Source organism: Haematobia irritans, chromosome 2 (genome assembly GCF_050003625.1).
Source record: "Haematobia irritans isolate KBUSLIRL chromosome 2, ASM5000362v1, whole genome shotgun sequence".
NCBI classification, from domain to species: domain Eukaryota; kingdom Metazoa; phylum Arthropoda; class Insecta; order Diptera; family Muscidae; genus Haematobia; species Haematobia irritans.
Genome location: NC_134398.1, coordinates 112,027,499 through 112,044,230, shown reverse-complemented (window position 1 = coordinate 112,044,230; position 16,732 = coordinate 112,027,499). Strand labels below are relative to the sequence as shown.

Sequence of the window (16,732 nt, the reverse complement as noted above, 5' to 3'; positions counted from 1 at the left end):
GATGAATTGTTCTCCTAAGTTTTCCCTCAAAATGGCCATAGAATCGCGAGCTGTGTGGCATGTAGCGCCATCTTGTTGAATCCACATGTCAACCAAGTTCAGTTCTTCCATTTTTGGCAACAAAAAGTTTGTTAGCATCGAACGATAGCGATCGCCATTCACCGTAGGTTAGGTTAGGTTAGGTTAAAGTGGCAGCCCGATTAAGATTCAGGCTCACTTAGACTATTCAGTCCATTGTGATACCACATTAACTAAAAGTACCTATTACATATGGGCACTTCTAGTTTTAACCGCTGAACCTTCTTGATTATTTTTCTTTGTTGAACCAACCAGATTGTTCCAAAAACAGTAGCAGACTGCTTAAGTTAACGTTTTCCAGATCCGCCAGTAATCTGAAGCTATATGCTCCTAAAAGTTGCTTGCGCTTTACACAAAATGCAGGACACTCACACAAGAGGTGTTTAATTGATTCTTTTTCCTCCGCATCATGACAGCTCATACAATAGTCATTATACTTCGCGCCAATAGTTTTTGCAAAATCGCCTATCAGGCAGCGACCCGTTATAGCAGATATCAGGAGTGATATCTGACGTCTCGAGAACATTAGCATATCTAGTGTGCGGTTTAAGTTGAAATGGGGCCATATTTGCTTGGTGTCGTTACAACCCTTGCAATTCTCCCATCGAACATTTGCCATCATAACAGCCTTCTCACGCAGCATGAGCTTGCAGGTAGCTAGGGGCATACCAACAAATTCTAGTTCCCCTGGAATATGTAAGGTAGTCCCTAGCCTTGCCAACTCATCCGCTTCGCAGTTCCCCGGTATGTTCCTATGGCCAGGCACCCATATTAGGTGAATATTGTACTGCTCAGCCATCTCATTGAGAGATTTGCGGCAGTCGATGGCCGTTTTCGAGTTGAGGAACACAGAGTCCAAGGATTTTATTGCAGGTTGACTGTCTGAGTATATATTAATGCCCACATTTTTTGGAACATTACTTCTCAGCCAATTCGCCACCTCTCTTATTGCTAATATTTCAGCCTGAAAAACACTACAGTGATTAGGTAATCTTTTCGCTATTCGAAGTTCCAGATCATTAGAATATACTCCGAACCCCACTTGTCCATCCAATTTGGAGCCATCAGTGTAGAAATCTATATATTCTTTATTTCCCGGGGTCTGTGTGCACCACGCCTCACTGTTGGGGATTAGAGTCTCAAACTTTTTGTCGAAAAGTGGACTCGCCAAAGTGTAATCCACTACGTTAGGCACATCTGGCATTATTTTGAGGACAGAACTGTGACCGTAACCTTTTTCCGACCACAGCGATAATTCGCGCAACCGCACAGCCGTTGTTGCAGCTGACTGTTTGGCCAAAATGTCTAAAGGCAATAGATGCAGCACGACATTAAGGGAATTTGTTCCTGTCTTGCTGAATGCGCCTGAAATACACAAACACGCCATACGCTGAACTTTATCTAAACAAGTCGGTTTCTGAAGTGCCGGCCACCAGACTACAACACCATATAGCATTATAGGTCTAACCACTGCCGTGTATAGCCAATGCACAATTTTTGGTTTCAGTCCCCACTTTTTTCCTATTGCCTTTTTGCACGAGTACAAAGCTACAGTTGCCTTTCTCGCCCTTTCTTCAATATTAAGCTTAAAGTTCAGCTTCCTGTCCAAAATAACGCCAAGGTATTTTGCACATTCACCAAAGGGAATTTCAATACCCCCTAAGGAAATAGGCCTAACCGTGGGAGTTTTGCGATCGTTGCAGTACATGACTAATTCTGTCTTTGCAGGATTTACCCCAAGACCATTGTCTTTCGCCCATTTCTCAGTCATCCGGAGGGCCCTCTGAATAATATCTCTGATTGTGGATGGGAATTTTCCCCTGACTGCCAGAGCCACATCATCTGCGTATGCCACCACTTGTATCCTTTCTTTTTCTAGAGTAACCAGAAGGCTATTTATAGCAACATTCCAAAGAAGAGGTGATAGAACTCCTCCTTGGGGAGTGCCTCTGTTCACATACCTTTGTATGTTTGCTTGTCCTAGTGTGGCTGAAATACGTCTCTTCATTAGCAGTTCGTCTAACAGCCTGAGTATACATGGATCAACATTCAGAGTTGTCAGTCCATTTAATATCGAGCTCGGATGGACATTATTGAACGCCCCTTCGATGTCTAGAAACGCCACGATTGTGTATTCTTTGACAGATAGTGAGCTTTCAATAAAGCTGACTAGTTCATGTAGTGCGGTCTCAGTAGACCTGCCCTTCGAGTATGCATGCTGTCCTTTCGAGAACAACCTTGAATCGATGCTAGTTCTAAGATAAATATCTATCATCCTCTCCAGAGTCTTAAGTAGGAATGAGGATAAGCTGATTGGTCGGAAATCCTTCGCCCTCGAGTGAGAGGCTTTTCCCGCTTTAGGTATGAAAACGACTTTTGTTTCCCTCCACTTTCCTGGGATATATGATAAGTTGATACATCCTTTATATATCACTGACAACCAGGGGATAATTTTGTCAGTTACAGCTTGTAACTCCGCCGGAGTAATTCCATCAGGTCCGGGGGATTTGAATGGTCCAAAGCTATTTAGCGCCCATTTTATTCTAGTTTCCGATACAATTTCCTCGACAGGAAACGACCGCTGAGCAACTGTGGCACCGCCAGTACCGTAACGTTGCGTCCAACATTCACCGTAACGTTGCGTCCAACAGCATCTTTGAAAAAATACGGTCCAATGATTCCACCAGCGTACAAACCACACCAAACAGTGCATTTTTCGGGATGCATGGGCAGTTCTTGAACGGCTTCTGGTTGCTCTTCACTCCAAATGCGGCAATTTTGCTTATTTACGTAGCCATTCAACCAGAAATGAGCCTCATCGCTGAACAAAATTTGTCGATAAAATAGCGGATTTTCTGCCAACTTTTCTAGGGCCCATTCACTGAAAATTCGACGTTGTGGCAGATCGTAAGTCTATTCATGATGAAATGTCAAAGCATACTGAGCATCTTTCTCTTTGACACCATGTCTGAAATCCCACGTGATCTGTCAAATACTAATGCATGAAAATCCTAACCTCAAAAGAATCACCCTTTACTTAGAATTTATGCCAAATGTGTCTAAATCACTTTTAACCTTTTATAGCCTCGACCTCTCTCAATTTTTCCAGGGAAGCCATCTTTGCTTGTTACCCCCCATGGATCCATTATCCATCTCTTTCTGACCATTCTCATTACCTCTATTTTATGCTAATTTTCTTTAACTTAACGCATTTCAGGGATAATTTATGAATTAAAACTGTTTTACAGACCTACAATTATCCAACAACAATTCCACCCTGTGTAGTATTGGTTGCACTATACAACACTAACCCGTCATCTGACATATCCTAAACCTACTAAACACATCTCATAGTATTTCTTCTTTTTCAGCTTGATGGTTTGTCGTTCCTTCAAAATCTTAATTATTCTTATATTAATCTATTTACCTTCTCTCTTTTCTTTTCTTGTCACTGCATGCGCAGTGACTTTTTTTCATGGCTGGCATTCGTAAACCCTTCACCATTGACATGTTTAGACGAAGTACACGCAATTGCAAAATATGCAAATTATTTTACTTACCGGATCGCCATAATGTACCAACGTAATTTTCATTTGATGGGACAGGAAGTTGTGTATGAAACGTCTCCATAGTTCGTGTGCCACTAATTCGGACAATGGCTGGTGACTTCATTCATGACCATAAAAATATGACTGTTGCCCCTACCATTGACATGTGCACGTTTAAATAAACAACACTCTCGTTTCGAAATAGCGGAATAAAACTTTGACATTTCTATGTCAATCATTTTCCATTATATTGAAGTTCAATAGCCATACCAAGTAGTGTGGGATAAATTTATCAGGTGTAATAAATTGGATTCCATTCCTATTCTACTTATCTGGACCTCGAGTTGTATACTTCCGATCGGGACGGCTTTATAATGATTACATGTCGTGCTCAACCAGCGGTTTCGCAGACGTTTCTAGATGCAAACATATATTAATTTACAAATTTCGCATAAACATATATATATTTAGAAACGGCAGAGATAGAATAGAGAAAAAGAGATAAAGTTGGCGACGGATATAGATAACGAAAGACATCACATAACACAGTGAGAGAATCAAATGAAAGCGAATGGTAGTCTACGTGAGAGACATATTTAGTTATGGATATATGTTTACATTCATTCTGGTATGTATCTGGCAAATAAACGAGGCACTTCAGAAATTTTAAATGTTAAGTCTAGCAATTGAAACAATACTTACATGACGAACGTGGTCAACAATGTCCAATATTTTATCACCATTTTCGACAATTGGGCTTACAATGTGTTTCAATAAAGTTCATTAGAAACATAAGAAATGAGTAGATGATGTTTGATTTGAAATACGAAAGGCCAATATGTACACTGAAAAACAATTTGTAGTGAGTCCATTGATTTCATGTCCTGGGTATCTTTACATTAAAGAACATTTTGTTTGACTGGGATCATCTTGGCTTTAATAATATTCTTCAAAAATAATGAAATCGTCTTTAAATTGGTTGACTTTTCATATATTGACTACAGATCACATTTATGGAATTTTCATTCTCTTTTTACGATATATTAATAGGATATTCATGTACAAATAAAACTCCAAATTATAACAGATACTGCAAAGCAAAAAATGTTATCTTAATTCCTAAAACACTTGAAACCAAAGATACAAAATAGGTTTTAGCCTATATTTGAAGCGTTTTTATTTAAGTTCAATTTTTCAGTTTATTACACCCTCTAACATATGTTCCAAACATACTTTGCAGGAAGCACATATATTATTCGATACTATATAGCACTAGCGTAACCCGGCCCGCTTCGCTGCGCCTTCTGAAGCGTATTTGTAGGAACAGTTTGCGTTAACTTAGTCAACCATATCCATCGTGTTGAAAACAATTTCGAAAACATTTGAATTCTTTCAAACAAATCGGACTACTTGCTTTTTCGTTTATAGGTACAAATACGGCGGATATGCATATGTAAAACGGTTCGTTTTAAAAACTGTCGGGGAGAGGGTGTACCCTTCCCTCCGAATTTTTTAAATAATGTTCTGTATTCAAGTAGCTGGACAATCTTCTATATTTCTTTTGAATAAGAAGAAGAAAATAAGTGTGGTTTATCAAGGAAAGGTATCCTTCTCCTCAACATATCTGAAAATTAATTATATTATAATAACATACAAAGAATTACTGTTTCCCATCCAATAAATCGGAAAAAGCAAAAGTAGTAAAAAATTTTACCACATTAACATTTGCGTTGCTACCAATTTCATGTAAATTTAAGTTCTTTACTAAAAAAGAAGTCTGGCAGAAGCCTGTGCAAAAATCATAAAATTGTGTACCGAGTTCCCATTTACGGACAACCCTCTACTTTCAATTTAAGAAAAAAAGGGAACCCTCTCCCCACCTTCGCTCCACTCCGACATGATATCGGACTATCACGTTCCCTATATTCATTTCACAACTACTCAATGGTCCCTATAAATTCTATCGATGTAAATCGACAAAGTTTATTTCAATTTTCCCCTTCCCCAACCAGATATCGAGAAATCATATTCCCCACATTCCCTGTAAATTTCAAGTAGATCGGAGATGTTTAAATTTTGCTCTATTGTTTTAAAGGGACGTCACTTTCCCCGATACAATATCGACAAACACCGTGGTGAATAGCACCCCTTACCTTCCCTGAAAATTCTTGAAACTTTCCTTCAAGTGTGGGGCAAGGAAGGTTGCCTCTTCGTTTATAACTATCCCCCACTTCCTTTGTAAATTTCAAGAAAACTTAAGAATTTTTTTATTGCAGTTTTAGAGGGGGACTTCCTCCCGACCAAATATCGAAAAGTGATGTAGCGTATCTTTTGTAAACGTCCCAGAAAATGTCAAGCAAATTATAAGCCTAAAGGGGCGGCCTCTCCTCCGTCCAAATATCACAAAATCAGGTATCAACTATTAATAATCGTAACCTCTCCTCAGTCCTCTGTAAATTTCAAGTAACTCGGTAAAGTTAAATTGTTTCTCTGTATGTACTTAAGAGAAGCGGATGTCTCCCTATGCCCTTTTATTTTTATTAAAAAATTTTTTCCGTAAAATTTCAGTCGGGGGAGTTTAGTTTTGTTTTGACTGTACTTTAAAAATAAAGTCGGTTAAAGGGGTGGTCCCCCTCCCCGACCAAAAAAATAATGTAGCGGATTTTTGTCTAGATGCCAACCCCCAACATTCAATGAAAATTTCAAACAAATCGCATAATTTTGTTCCAAGTTTCAAAAAGTAGGGCAAGGGGGAGGTCCCCCTCTCCGTCCACATATGAAATCATCAGGTACCCCATATTAATTCCATAACCGCACCGCATGTTCTCTGTAAATCTCAGATAATTTAGAGAATTTTAGTTTTTTCACTGTACTTTAAAAAAAGTCGAACAAAGGTGAGGTCCGCCTCCGCCACCAAATATCGAAATATAAAGTAGCGGATCTCTGTCTAGATGCCAACCCCAACCTTCAATGAAAATTTCAAGCAAATCGGTCAACTTTGGTCCAATTTTCAAAAAGTCCGACAAAGGGGAGGTCCCCCTCCGCGACCAGGTGTCAAAAAATGAGGTACCCTATTTTCACCGCATGAACGCCCCCTACGATCTCTGAAAGTTTCAAGTAAATCGGTTCAACCGTTTCGGAGCCAACTCGGAACATACAAACAAACAATCAAACAATCAAATAAACAACCATAATTGAATTTTATATATATAGATAGATAGATTAATATGTTTGTTTTATGTGAACATATTATATGTTTGGAAGCATTTTGAGCCCAAAAATTGTATATGCTTGGAAGAATTTTCCCCAAAGATGATTGTGCTCATTCCCTCACATAATTTTCACTTCCACGATATTTTTTAGTTCTTGGCACAATTTTATAATTTTTTTAAATTTTACCTTTCGCCTAGACGGAGAATCGAACCGAGGAGCATACAGTTTGTAAGCCAACACACTATCCACTGGGCTACGTAGCTGTTATAGTCACCAGTAGACAATTATCTTTATAAGTTACATTTATATAGCATAGTTTGCAGCGCCCACGAGCCCATGCAAACATAACATTATTTAACATAAACATACATTTATTTGCCACGTGGTGCAGTGGTTAGCATGTCTGCTTTGCTTGCAAAGGGTCGTGGGTTCAATCCCTGCTCCGACCGAACATTTTTTTTAATTTACACATTTATATTTATACTAAATTAACTTTTTATAATGAAACTTGATATAAACGAAATGGACTGAGCTTTTGGATAAGATATTATTTTTTATTGCAAAAATAACAATTTTGTAACAGAAAACTGTTTTTGGTATAAAAGTTTGAAATTTTGGAAGGAAATCAAAAACTCTAACAAAAGAAGAACGTGGAGTCGAGTTTAAACATACATAAATAATTTCGTAATATACACATAAATTTATTTAAGCGTGAACAGTTTTTTACTGGCATTTAACACCATTTTAAATGCACTTAAAACTGATCGTTTTGCACTTAATTTCATTTTTACCTTTAAGGCCGGTATTAAGTTGGCATTATCGCTCTAAAATGACCCTGTTTCGCCTCTTACTTTTCTTTAATAATTCTTTTTAAAGAGAATACACTTTTTCAAATGTGTTAGCTGCAAAAATCGAACTTAATGTCCGCTTTTGTATTTGTAGGTGTCCGTCAACTCCTCTTAGACTACTTATTCATAAAGAGGTACTAAACTTTGTTTTTATACATTTTACTTTAATTTTTTAATTAATTTTTCACTATTTCCTCCTTTTTTCATTTTACTGTCCCAACTCTATAAAGAGTATAGTGCCCTTTCGTTATTTTTTATGAAGATCCCTTTGTAATTTTTGTATATTTTCCACCGTTTTTTAAATTTCCTTTGCCTGAATATTTTGACTTACTCCTCGTACGTACCGATTTCTTTTAACGAACAAAACACATGTCCAAACTTACATAAAATGCTGCTCTCAAGGCGAAAACACATGCTGTTTTTCTCTTTACTCCGAATACTAATTCTAATATTCAAATTAAATAATATTTAGACTTAAGCATATCATAAAACAGTTTTCCGAAACAACATACAAGCGGTTTCACAGAAATTACTCTCTTTTGATTCTCTCGCTGTGTTATGTTGATATCTTTCGTTAACCCTCCCGATTTCCATCTCTATTTCTTCCTCTATACTCTCTCTCTGTCGCTCTCTGAATAAAATATCACAACATATATATGTTTACTCGAAATTTGTAAATTTATATATGTTTACATTCACACATATTATTTTTATGAAACATTCATGCCCCAACATAATATATTCTAACATATTAACATATGTGTCCCAAACATTTAGTGTTAGTTTGGGAACATTATATGTTTGCACTTAAATATATTTTGTTTAAAAATTGTTCCCTGTGGTGACAACCTTGGCTACACAATTCTGAAATATAGAAGTTTTTTTTTAACCTTTGCTTTTTTTTACCTTTTTTTACCTTTGCTTTTTCATCAATATTTTTCTTTCTCTTATTTTTGCTGTTAAAAAAAGCTTCAATTATACATTTTGTTAGCAGTCATTTTTTTAAATAATTTTTTTTAAAGAAACTTTGTGCACGTGATCTTTGCCTGCTACCCACATTCCCGAAACACATTTTGTTTATATCGGAACATATGAAAAACATATTTTTCTAACAGCGTAAGGACGATTTCTTTAAATCACTTTAAAAAAATTAACGCAGTTCAAAGACATACGACTTTAACATAAAGATTATAAACTTTTTTTATTGTTGTTGTGGTAACAGTTTATTGTGATCTCATTCATTTCATGTTATACGCTTGGTACATCAGCTTGTTGGCAGATCAAGGAACTCTGCGACTAAGATGGGGTGTGTCCAGAGTGATCTGGTGGTAAGTCGGGTTGGTTTGGCTGGGCAAGAGAAAAGATGACGCGTGTCGTGTGGCCCTTGATTGCAAATTGGACAAACGTCAGCTACGCTGCTATCAATAACCGATACGTAGGAATTGAGGCGGCTGCACTTGCCTGATCTTAATTGGGCCAAAACTACCCTAGTCTGCCGTGGGAGGTCTCTTTCCTCCGGTGCTATGGGCGGTGGTCGGACTCCAAGAACAGGATTAACCTTGTAGCTTCTCACCGCTTCAGCTACAGTATCCTCATGAATCCTGTTCAAACCTGCCTGGTACGCTGCTTGATCTAGAGGCTCTCTTTTATAGCGCTGGATCTCGCGCTCTAGATTATGTATATCAACCCTTACGTTCCTGGGTGGTGGTTGTGTATCCATAAGATGGTGGTTTGGATGATTACTGCGATAACAACCCAGGAGATACTGTTTTGACAACATGTAGTTGTGTCTTCGCACAGGGATGATCTTTGTCTCCACATAAAGGTGATCCAGGGGTGTGCTGCGGAGACACCCAGTCGCAGTTCTAAGAGCAGCGTTCTGGCAGGTTTGTATGTTATTCCACTGCGTATCACTGGTCTGCGGTGTCCACACTGGCGCTGCATAGTTTACCACTGACCGGCCAATTGCCTTATAAGTAGTTAGCAAGGTTTCTTTGTCCGCACCCCAAATACTGCCGGCTAGTGACTTGAGGACCTTGTTTCTACCACGGAGCTTATTACAAATTGCAGTGGCATGGGCAGATGACCTAAAAAGGCTGTCGAATGTGACCCAAAGAATCTTGGGGTAATTTGTGGTCGGAATTATTACTCCATCGACTCTGATATTCAACTGCCTGCGCACTTCTGCCGTCCATGTAGTAAATAGTGTGGCTGAGGATTTGGTGGGGGATATCCTCAAGTTTCTCGCAGTGAAATAACTGGTAAGATTAGCTATGTAGACGTTCAACCGATCGCAAATGTCATCAACATTGGGCCCAGATGCCAAGATTGTACAGTCATCCGCATATGATACAATCTCGACGCCGTCAGGAGGGGGTGGAATCGAGGACATGTAGAGGTTAAACAGTGCCGGAGATATCACCCCACCTTGGGGAACTCCCTGTTTAACTCTACGCGGTCTTGACTTTCTGTCCCTGAATTCCACGTACGACTGGCGTCCACACATATAATTCAGCACCCAACGCTTCGCTCCTGCCGGTAGGGACGTATTCTCGATGTCCTCAAATAATGTGGCATGGTTGACCGTATCGAATGCTTTCGATAGGTCAAGCGCCACGAGGACCGTCCTGTGACACGGCCTGGGCTGGTTAAATCCCTTATTAATATGTGTCGAAATGGCATGTAAGGCTGTTGTCGTACTATGTACCTTACGGAATCCATGTTGATGGTGGGCAGCTGGAAAATTCTCCACAAGGCTGGGGAGGAGTAATGCCTCAAGTGTCTTGGCTACTGGCGAAAGAAGGGATATCGGTCTGTACGATTCACCTTTGCTCGAATCTTTGCCCGGTTTCAGTAGTGGAATCACCCTTCCCATTTTCCAGACATCGGGTATAATGTGTGATTCCAAAGACAAATTGAGGAGTCTGGTCAGGTACTCAACTCCCAGTATTCCCAGATGCTTTTTTATTAAAATTCCTTTTTAGAAAACTTGTCCTTCTTATTGTGTAAAAAGTTTGGTTGTAGCCAGATTTGCTAACATAAAAGCTCAGTTTTCATTCAAATCCTTCGAAATGTGGCGCCCCACAACCTGAGATCTCAACAATAAATGGGCCTAGAACCGGAGGATGCTGCGAACGGGCAAACAACTTGGGATCCAATGCTAGGCCTATTTTTGTTTCAAAAGGTTCGATAAAGCTTTGTAAACAGTAAACACATTTGATTTTAGCAGTGTAATATAAAATTAAAATGTTTTAATAGAAACCTAATAGATTTTTACGGAATGATGTGGATATTTTAAGTTATTTTGTCATTTGAAGATAAAGAATAGCATTTCCATCAGCAATTGGATCAATTTAATGGTTTATGTAATATCATTTATTCACATCAATTAATAAAACAATATGGTACCACATACATAAGTGAGGAACTCACCAGTCTCAACATATCATTTTGGTAGTTTGTGGTGGCATAAGGGAAGAACATGACCTAACATAAAGAACTAAATGAAATATTCTCTCACAAAAAAACGCTTGGTGTGTTTGTGTACATATAAGAACAGAATTTTGAAAAAAAAAATATTCTACTAAAGAATTTCTAAATCTATGAGTAAGCAAGGAACACAGAGTCAACAAAAAACACAAAATATTGCCATGATTCATTGCGGCAATTATTGGCATGAAATATGCTTTGTAAGTATTTAGTATCAATAAACTCTGATCAAATAAATAGAATTTGATATCAAGGAATTAAAATGAACTATGAAAAACCTAATGCAAATCTGACAAACTTACGTAACCAATTTCTCATCTTTCTCCTTCCATGAAATTTATAATATATTTGATATAATCGAAAGACCATTAGAAACCTCAACTAATGCTTGTGCATATGTCTATCGTGCAAATACATAGCTAATATATTATCGACAACTCTGGATTACATTCCTCGAAAAGTAATTGGTGTATAAATTCGATATACATATTTAAAATTAATATAGTTTTTTTTAAGTTTATGGCTTCCAAGAAAACTTTTTTGAAGCATAGGTTATGAGCATTTACTTGATAGTCACGTACTAAAAATTCTTTGAGAAAGAAATATATTTATGGGCCATAAAAAAGAATATGCGTGAAGATAAGTTTTAAATTTAACTAGCCGAGGCACAAACCAGCCTTTATTACTAGCGCACCTAATGGGTTAAATACAATTTAGGAAGATAAAATATGCGTGAATACGACTAAATGAAATATGTTTCGCGTGAGCTTGTCACTAAAACAGGCAAGAGGTTTTGGACATCACCTTGGCCTCGCAAGAACTGAATGAAATGATATCTGAGTGGCAGGTTTTAAGTGAACACAGCTTCAAATTTGATGTTCATATCACCAAGACCATATTTCCGCCAAATGTTAGGAAAGCTGACTGGAATAGGTATAGGGAATCGTTCAATATGATGATACCGGAAATAACAGAGACAAATATGAGAAATGTGCAAAATATCGAACACGCAGTGGAGCGGATTACTAAGGCCTTCAACATCTCACTGAAAGCTACATGCCCTAGAGGGAAGCCAAGGGGGACAAATCGACCACCATGGTGGTCTACGGAATTAAGTAATATGAGGAAATCCTGCAGGAAGCTCTTTAACAAGGCAAAGTCCACCAGAGCCCCTGAGGACTGGGACGCTTACAAGAAGAATCTGAGAGGATACAAGCGAGAACTGAGAAATTGAGAATACGTCCGAGGCTTCCAGACTACGGAAGGTTCTAGCATCCACCAACTCCGCTCCAGGTTTCATTAAAACATCGGAGGGCAATTGGACAGTGAGTCCAGTGAGGAGACGCTGGAGGTACTATTGTACACACATTTTCCTGGAAATCAGACGATTGAACCATGTACTGGCGGTGCCACAGTTGCTCAGCGGTCGTTTCCTGTCGAGGAAATTGTATCGGAAACTAGAATAAGATGGGCGCTAAATAGCTTGGACCTGATGGAATTACTCCGGCGGAGTTACAAGCAGTAACTGACAAAATTATCCCCTGGTTGTCGGCGATATATAAATGACTAGCGTAACCCGGCCCGCTTCGCTGCGCCTTCCGAAGCGTATTTGTAGGAACATTTTGCGTTAACTTAGTCAACCATATCCATCGTGTTGAAAACAATTTCGAAACCATTTGAATTCTTTCAAACAAATCGGACTACTTGCTTTTTCGTTTATAGGTACAAATACGGCGGATATGCATATGTAAAACGGTTCGTTTTACGGTTCGGGGAGAGGGTGTACCCTTTCCTCCAAATTTTTTAAATAATGTTCTGTATTCAAGTAGTTGGACAATCTTCTATATTTCTTTTGAATAAGAAGAAGAAAATAAGTGTGGTTTATCAAGGAAGGGTATCCTTCTCCTCAACATATCTGAAAATTAATTATAATTATATTGTTACGTTTTTATATTTAGGCGTTTTTTTTATTACCCGACAATTAAAACACAGTTCTTTTAAATAACGACAATCTACAATTTATTTACTATGACTTCACACTTTACAATTCGTTCACACTGAAGTTATTCGTTTGACGCTTTAATTAAGACTGACTCGTTAGCTGCATGCGAGCGCTTTTATATATGACGGTGTGGCAATACGAGAACATTCTGGTAGTACTACAATATTCTGGCAACGCCAGAACATTCGTAGACAATGCTAGAAGGATCTACGATCATTAAGTTATTCGTCTGGTGGCTGCCAAACACATACACACTCACATAGATATATGCTCGCATTACTACAACAACAATGACAATAGACAATGAGATGAAATGAGAATGCAGAATAACAAAGCAAAGGGGTTGCTATTCTATGAGAGAGTAAGAACTAACATTTCGGTAAGCAAACAAAAGAACATAAAAGAAGTTCAGGAAAATACTAGAAAATGAATAGATGATTCCAACAAGTGATAGCGAAATTTTATCGTTACAATTTGAAATTTTAAATTAACGGAAACTAATTTAAATAAACTTATATCTATAATTATCAAATTCGTAACAATATTATAATAACATACAAAGAATTACTGTTTCCCATCCAATAAATCGGAAAAAGCAAAAGTAGTAAAAAATTTTACCACATTAACATTTGCGTTGCTGCCAATTTCATGTAAATTTAAGTTCTTTACTAAAAAAGAAGTCTGGCAGAAGCCTGTGCAAAAATCATAAAATTGTGTACCGAGTTCCCATTTACGGACAACCCTCTACTTTCAATTTAAGAAAAAAAAGGGAACCCTCTCCCCACCTTCGCTCCACTCCGACATGATATCGGACTATCACGTACCCTATATTCATTTCACAACTACTCAATGGTCCCTATAAATTCTATCGAAGTAAATCGACAAAGTTTATTTCAATTTTCCCCTTCCCCAACCAGATATCGAGAAATCATATATAAATTTAATCCCTCCTCCCACATTCCCTGTTAATTTCAAGTAGATCGGAGATGTTTAAATTTTGCTCTATTGTTTTAAAGGGACGTCACTTTCCCCGATACAATATCCACAAACACCGTGGTGAATAGCACCCCTTACCTTCCCTGAAAATTCTTGAAACTTTCCTTCAAGTGTGGGGCAAGGAAGGTTGCCTCTTCGTTTATAACTATCCCCCACTTCCTTTGTAAATTTCAAGAAAACTTAAGAATTTTTTTTGCAGTTTTAGAGACTTCCTCCAAGCAAATTATAAGCCTAAAGGGGCGGCCTCTCTTCCGTCCAAATATCACAAAATCAGGTATCAACTATTAATAATCGTAACCTCTCCTCAGTCCTCTGTAAATTTCAAGTAACTCGGTAAAGTTAAATTGTTTCTCTGTATGTACTTAAGAGAAGCGGATGTCTCCCTATGCCCTTTTATTTTTATTAAAAAATCAGGAACCTGATATAAATTTCATAACCTCACCTACTTTTTCCGTAAAATTTCAGTCGAGGGAGTTTAGTTTTGTTTTGACTGTACTTTAAAAATAAAGTCGGTTAAAGGGGTGGTCCCCCTCCCCGACCAAAAAAATAATGTAGCGGATTTTTGTCTAGATGCCAACCCCAACATTCAATGAAAATTTCAAGCAAATCGCATAATTTTCTTCCAAGTTTCAAAAAGTAGGGCAAGGGGAAGGTCCCCCCCCTCCGTCCACATATGAAATCATCAGGTACCCCATATTAATTCCATAACCGCACCGCATGTTCTCTGTAAATCTCAGATAATTTAGAGAATTTTAGTTTTTTCACTGTACTTTAAAAAAAGTCGAACAAAGGGAGGTCCCCCTCCGCCACCAAATATCGAAATATAAAGTAGCGGATCTTTGTCTAGTTGCCAACCCCAACCTTCAATGAAAATTTCAAGCAAAACGGTCAACATTGGTCCAATTTTCAAAAAGTCCGACAAAGGGGAGGTCCCCCTCCGCGACCAGGTGTCAAAAAATGGGGTACCCTATTTTCACCACATGAACGCCCCCTACGATCTCTGAAAGTTTCAAGTAAATCGGTTCAACCGTTTCGGAGCCAACTCGGAACATACAAACAAACAATCAAATAAACAAACATAAATTGAATTTTATATATATAGAAGATAGAAGATGTATCAACTTATCATATATCCCAGGAAAGTGGAGGGAAACAAAAGTCGTTTTCATACATAAAGCGGGAAAAGGCTCTCACTCGAGGGCGAAGGATTTCCGACCAATCAGCTTATCCTCATTCCTACTTAAGACTCTTGAGAGGATGATAGATATTTATCTTAGAACTGGCATCGATTCAAGTTTGTTCTCGAAACGACAGCATGCATACTCGAAGCACAGAAAAAAATTTCAGGAAAATTTTTCCAATTAAATTCTTAATTGAGTTTTAAAAAATATTCTATTAAAAATTTAATTGAATCAACAAATTTTTTAATTGAAATAAAAATTAATCACACAAATTAATAGTATCAATTAATTTTTTAATTGGATCAATTAATTTATTAATTGACTTCAATTAATTTTTTAATTGATACTATCATTTCTGTGATTGAAGACATTTCAATTAAAAAATTAATTGGATCAATTAATTTCGTGATTGAATCAGAAAAAAAAATTTTTGTGTGAGGGCAGGTCTACTGAGACCGCATTACATGAACTAGTCAGCTTTATTGAAAGCTCACTATCTGTCAAAGAATACACAATCGTGGCGTTTCTAGACATCGAAGGGGCGTTCAATAATGTCCATCCGAGCTCGATATTAAATGGACTGACAACTCTGAATGTTGATCCATGTACACAGAAAAAAATATCACCAAAATATTTCCAATTAAAAAGTTAATTGAAGTTGAACATTTTTTCAATTAATAAATTAATTGATACAATTAACTTTTTAATCATGATAGAAACATTAAGTTAATTAAGTCAATGATTGAACATTTTAAAAATTTTAATTAAAAAATTAATTGATACAATTAACTTTTTAATCAAATTCGGAAGACTAATTCAGTTAAAAAAAAGTTCTGATTTTTTTTTTTTAATTTTTAATTAAAAATGTATTTCAAACAATCGTTTGTTAATCCAAATAAAAACTCAAAGCCAATCTAACTAAGTAATTAAAAATAGTTACCTTTTTTAATTAATAAATTAATTGCGTTTTGCAATCAATATCAATTAAATTTTTAATTGAATCAATTAAAAAATTAATTGAATTTTGCTAAAAAAAACAATTAATTTTTTAATCAAGAATTTTTTCTATGCCCAATTAAAACTGTGATTGATACTATCATTTTCGTGATTGAAGACATTTCAATTAAAAAATTAATTGGATCAATTAATTTGGTGATTGAATCAGAGAAAATTTTTTTTGTGTGTATACTTAGGCTGTTAGACGAACTGCTAATGAAGAGACGTATTTCAGCCACACTAGGACAAGCAAACATACAAAGGTATGTGAACAGAGGCACTCCCCAAGGAGGAGTTCTATCACCTCTTCTTTGGAATGTTGCTATAAATAACCTTCTGGTTACTCTAGAAAAAGAAAGGATAAAAGTGGTGGCATACGCA

At 37.2% G+C, this 16,732-nt stretch overlaps 1 protein-coding gene across 3 annotated transcripts in view; it reads right to left on the bottom strand.

Moving 5' to 3' along the window:
• Positions 1-16,732, bottom strand: part of Lrch (Leucine-rich-repeats and calponin homology domain protein) — a 113,861-nt gene that overhangs the window by 76,049 nt on the left and 21,080 nt on the right. The window contains exon 1 of one of the 3 annotated variants that reach the window (XM_075295903.1): positions 3,639-3,723. The exons of the other annotated variants lie outside the window; for them this stretch is intronic. Within the exon in view, the coding sequence (XP_075152018.1) occupies positions 3,639-3,708 (70 nt within the window). The 5' untranslated portion in view covers positions 3,709-3,723. Of the gene's footprint in view, positions 1-3,638; positions 3,724-16,732 lie in introns of those variants that run through there. 3 annotated transcript variants of the gene reach the window in all.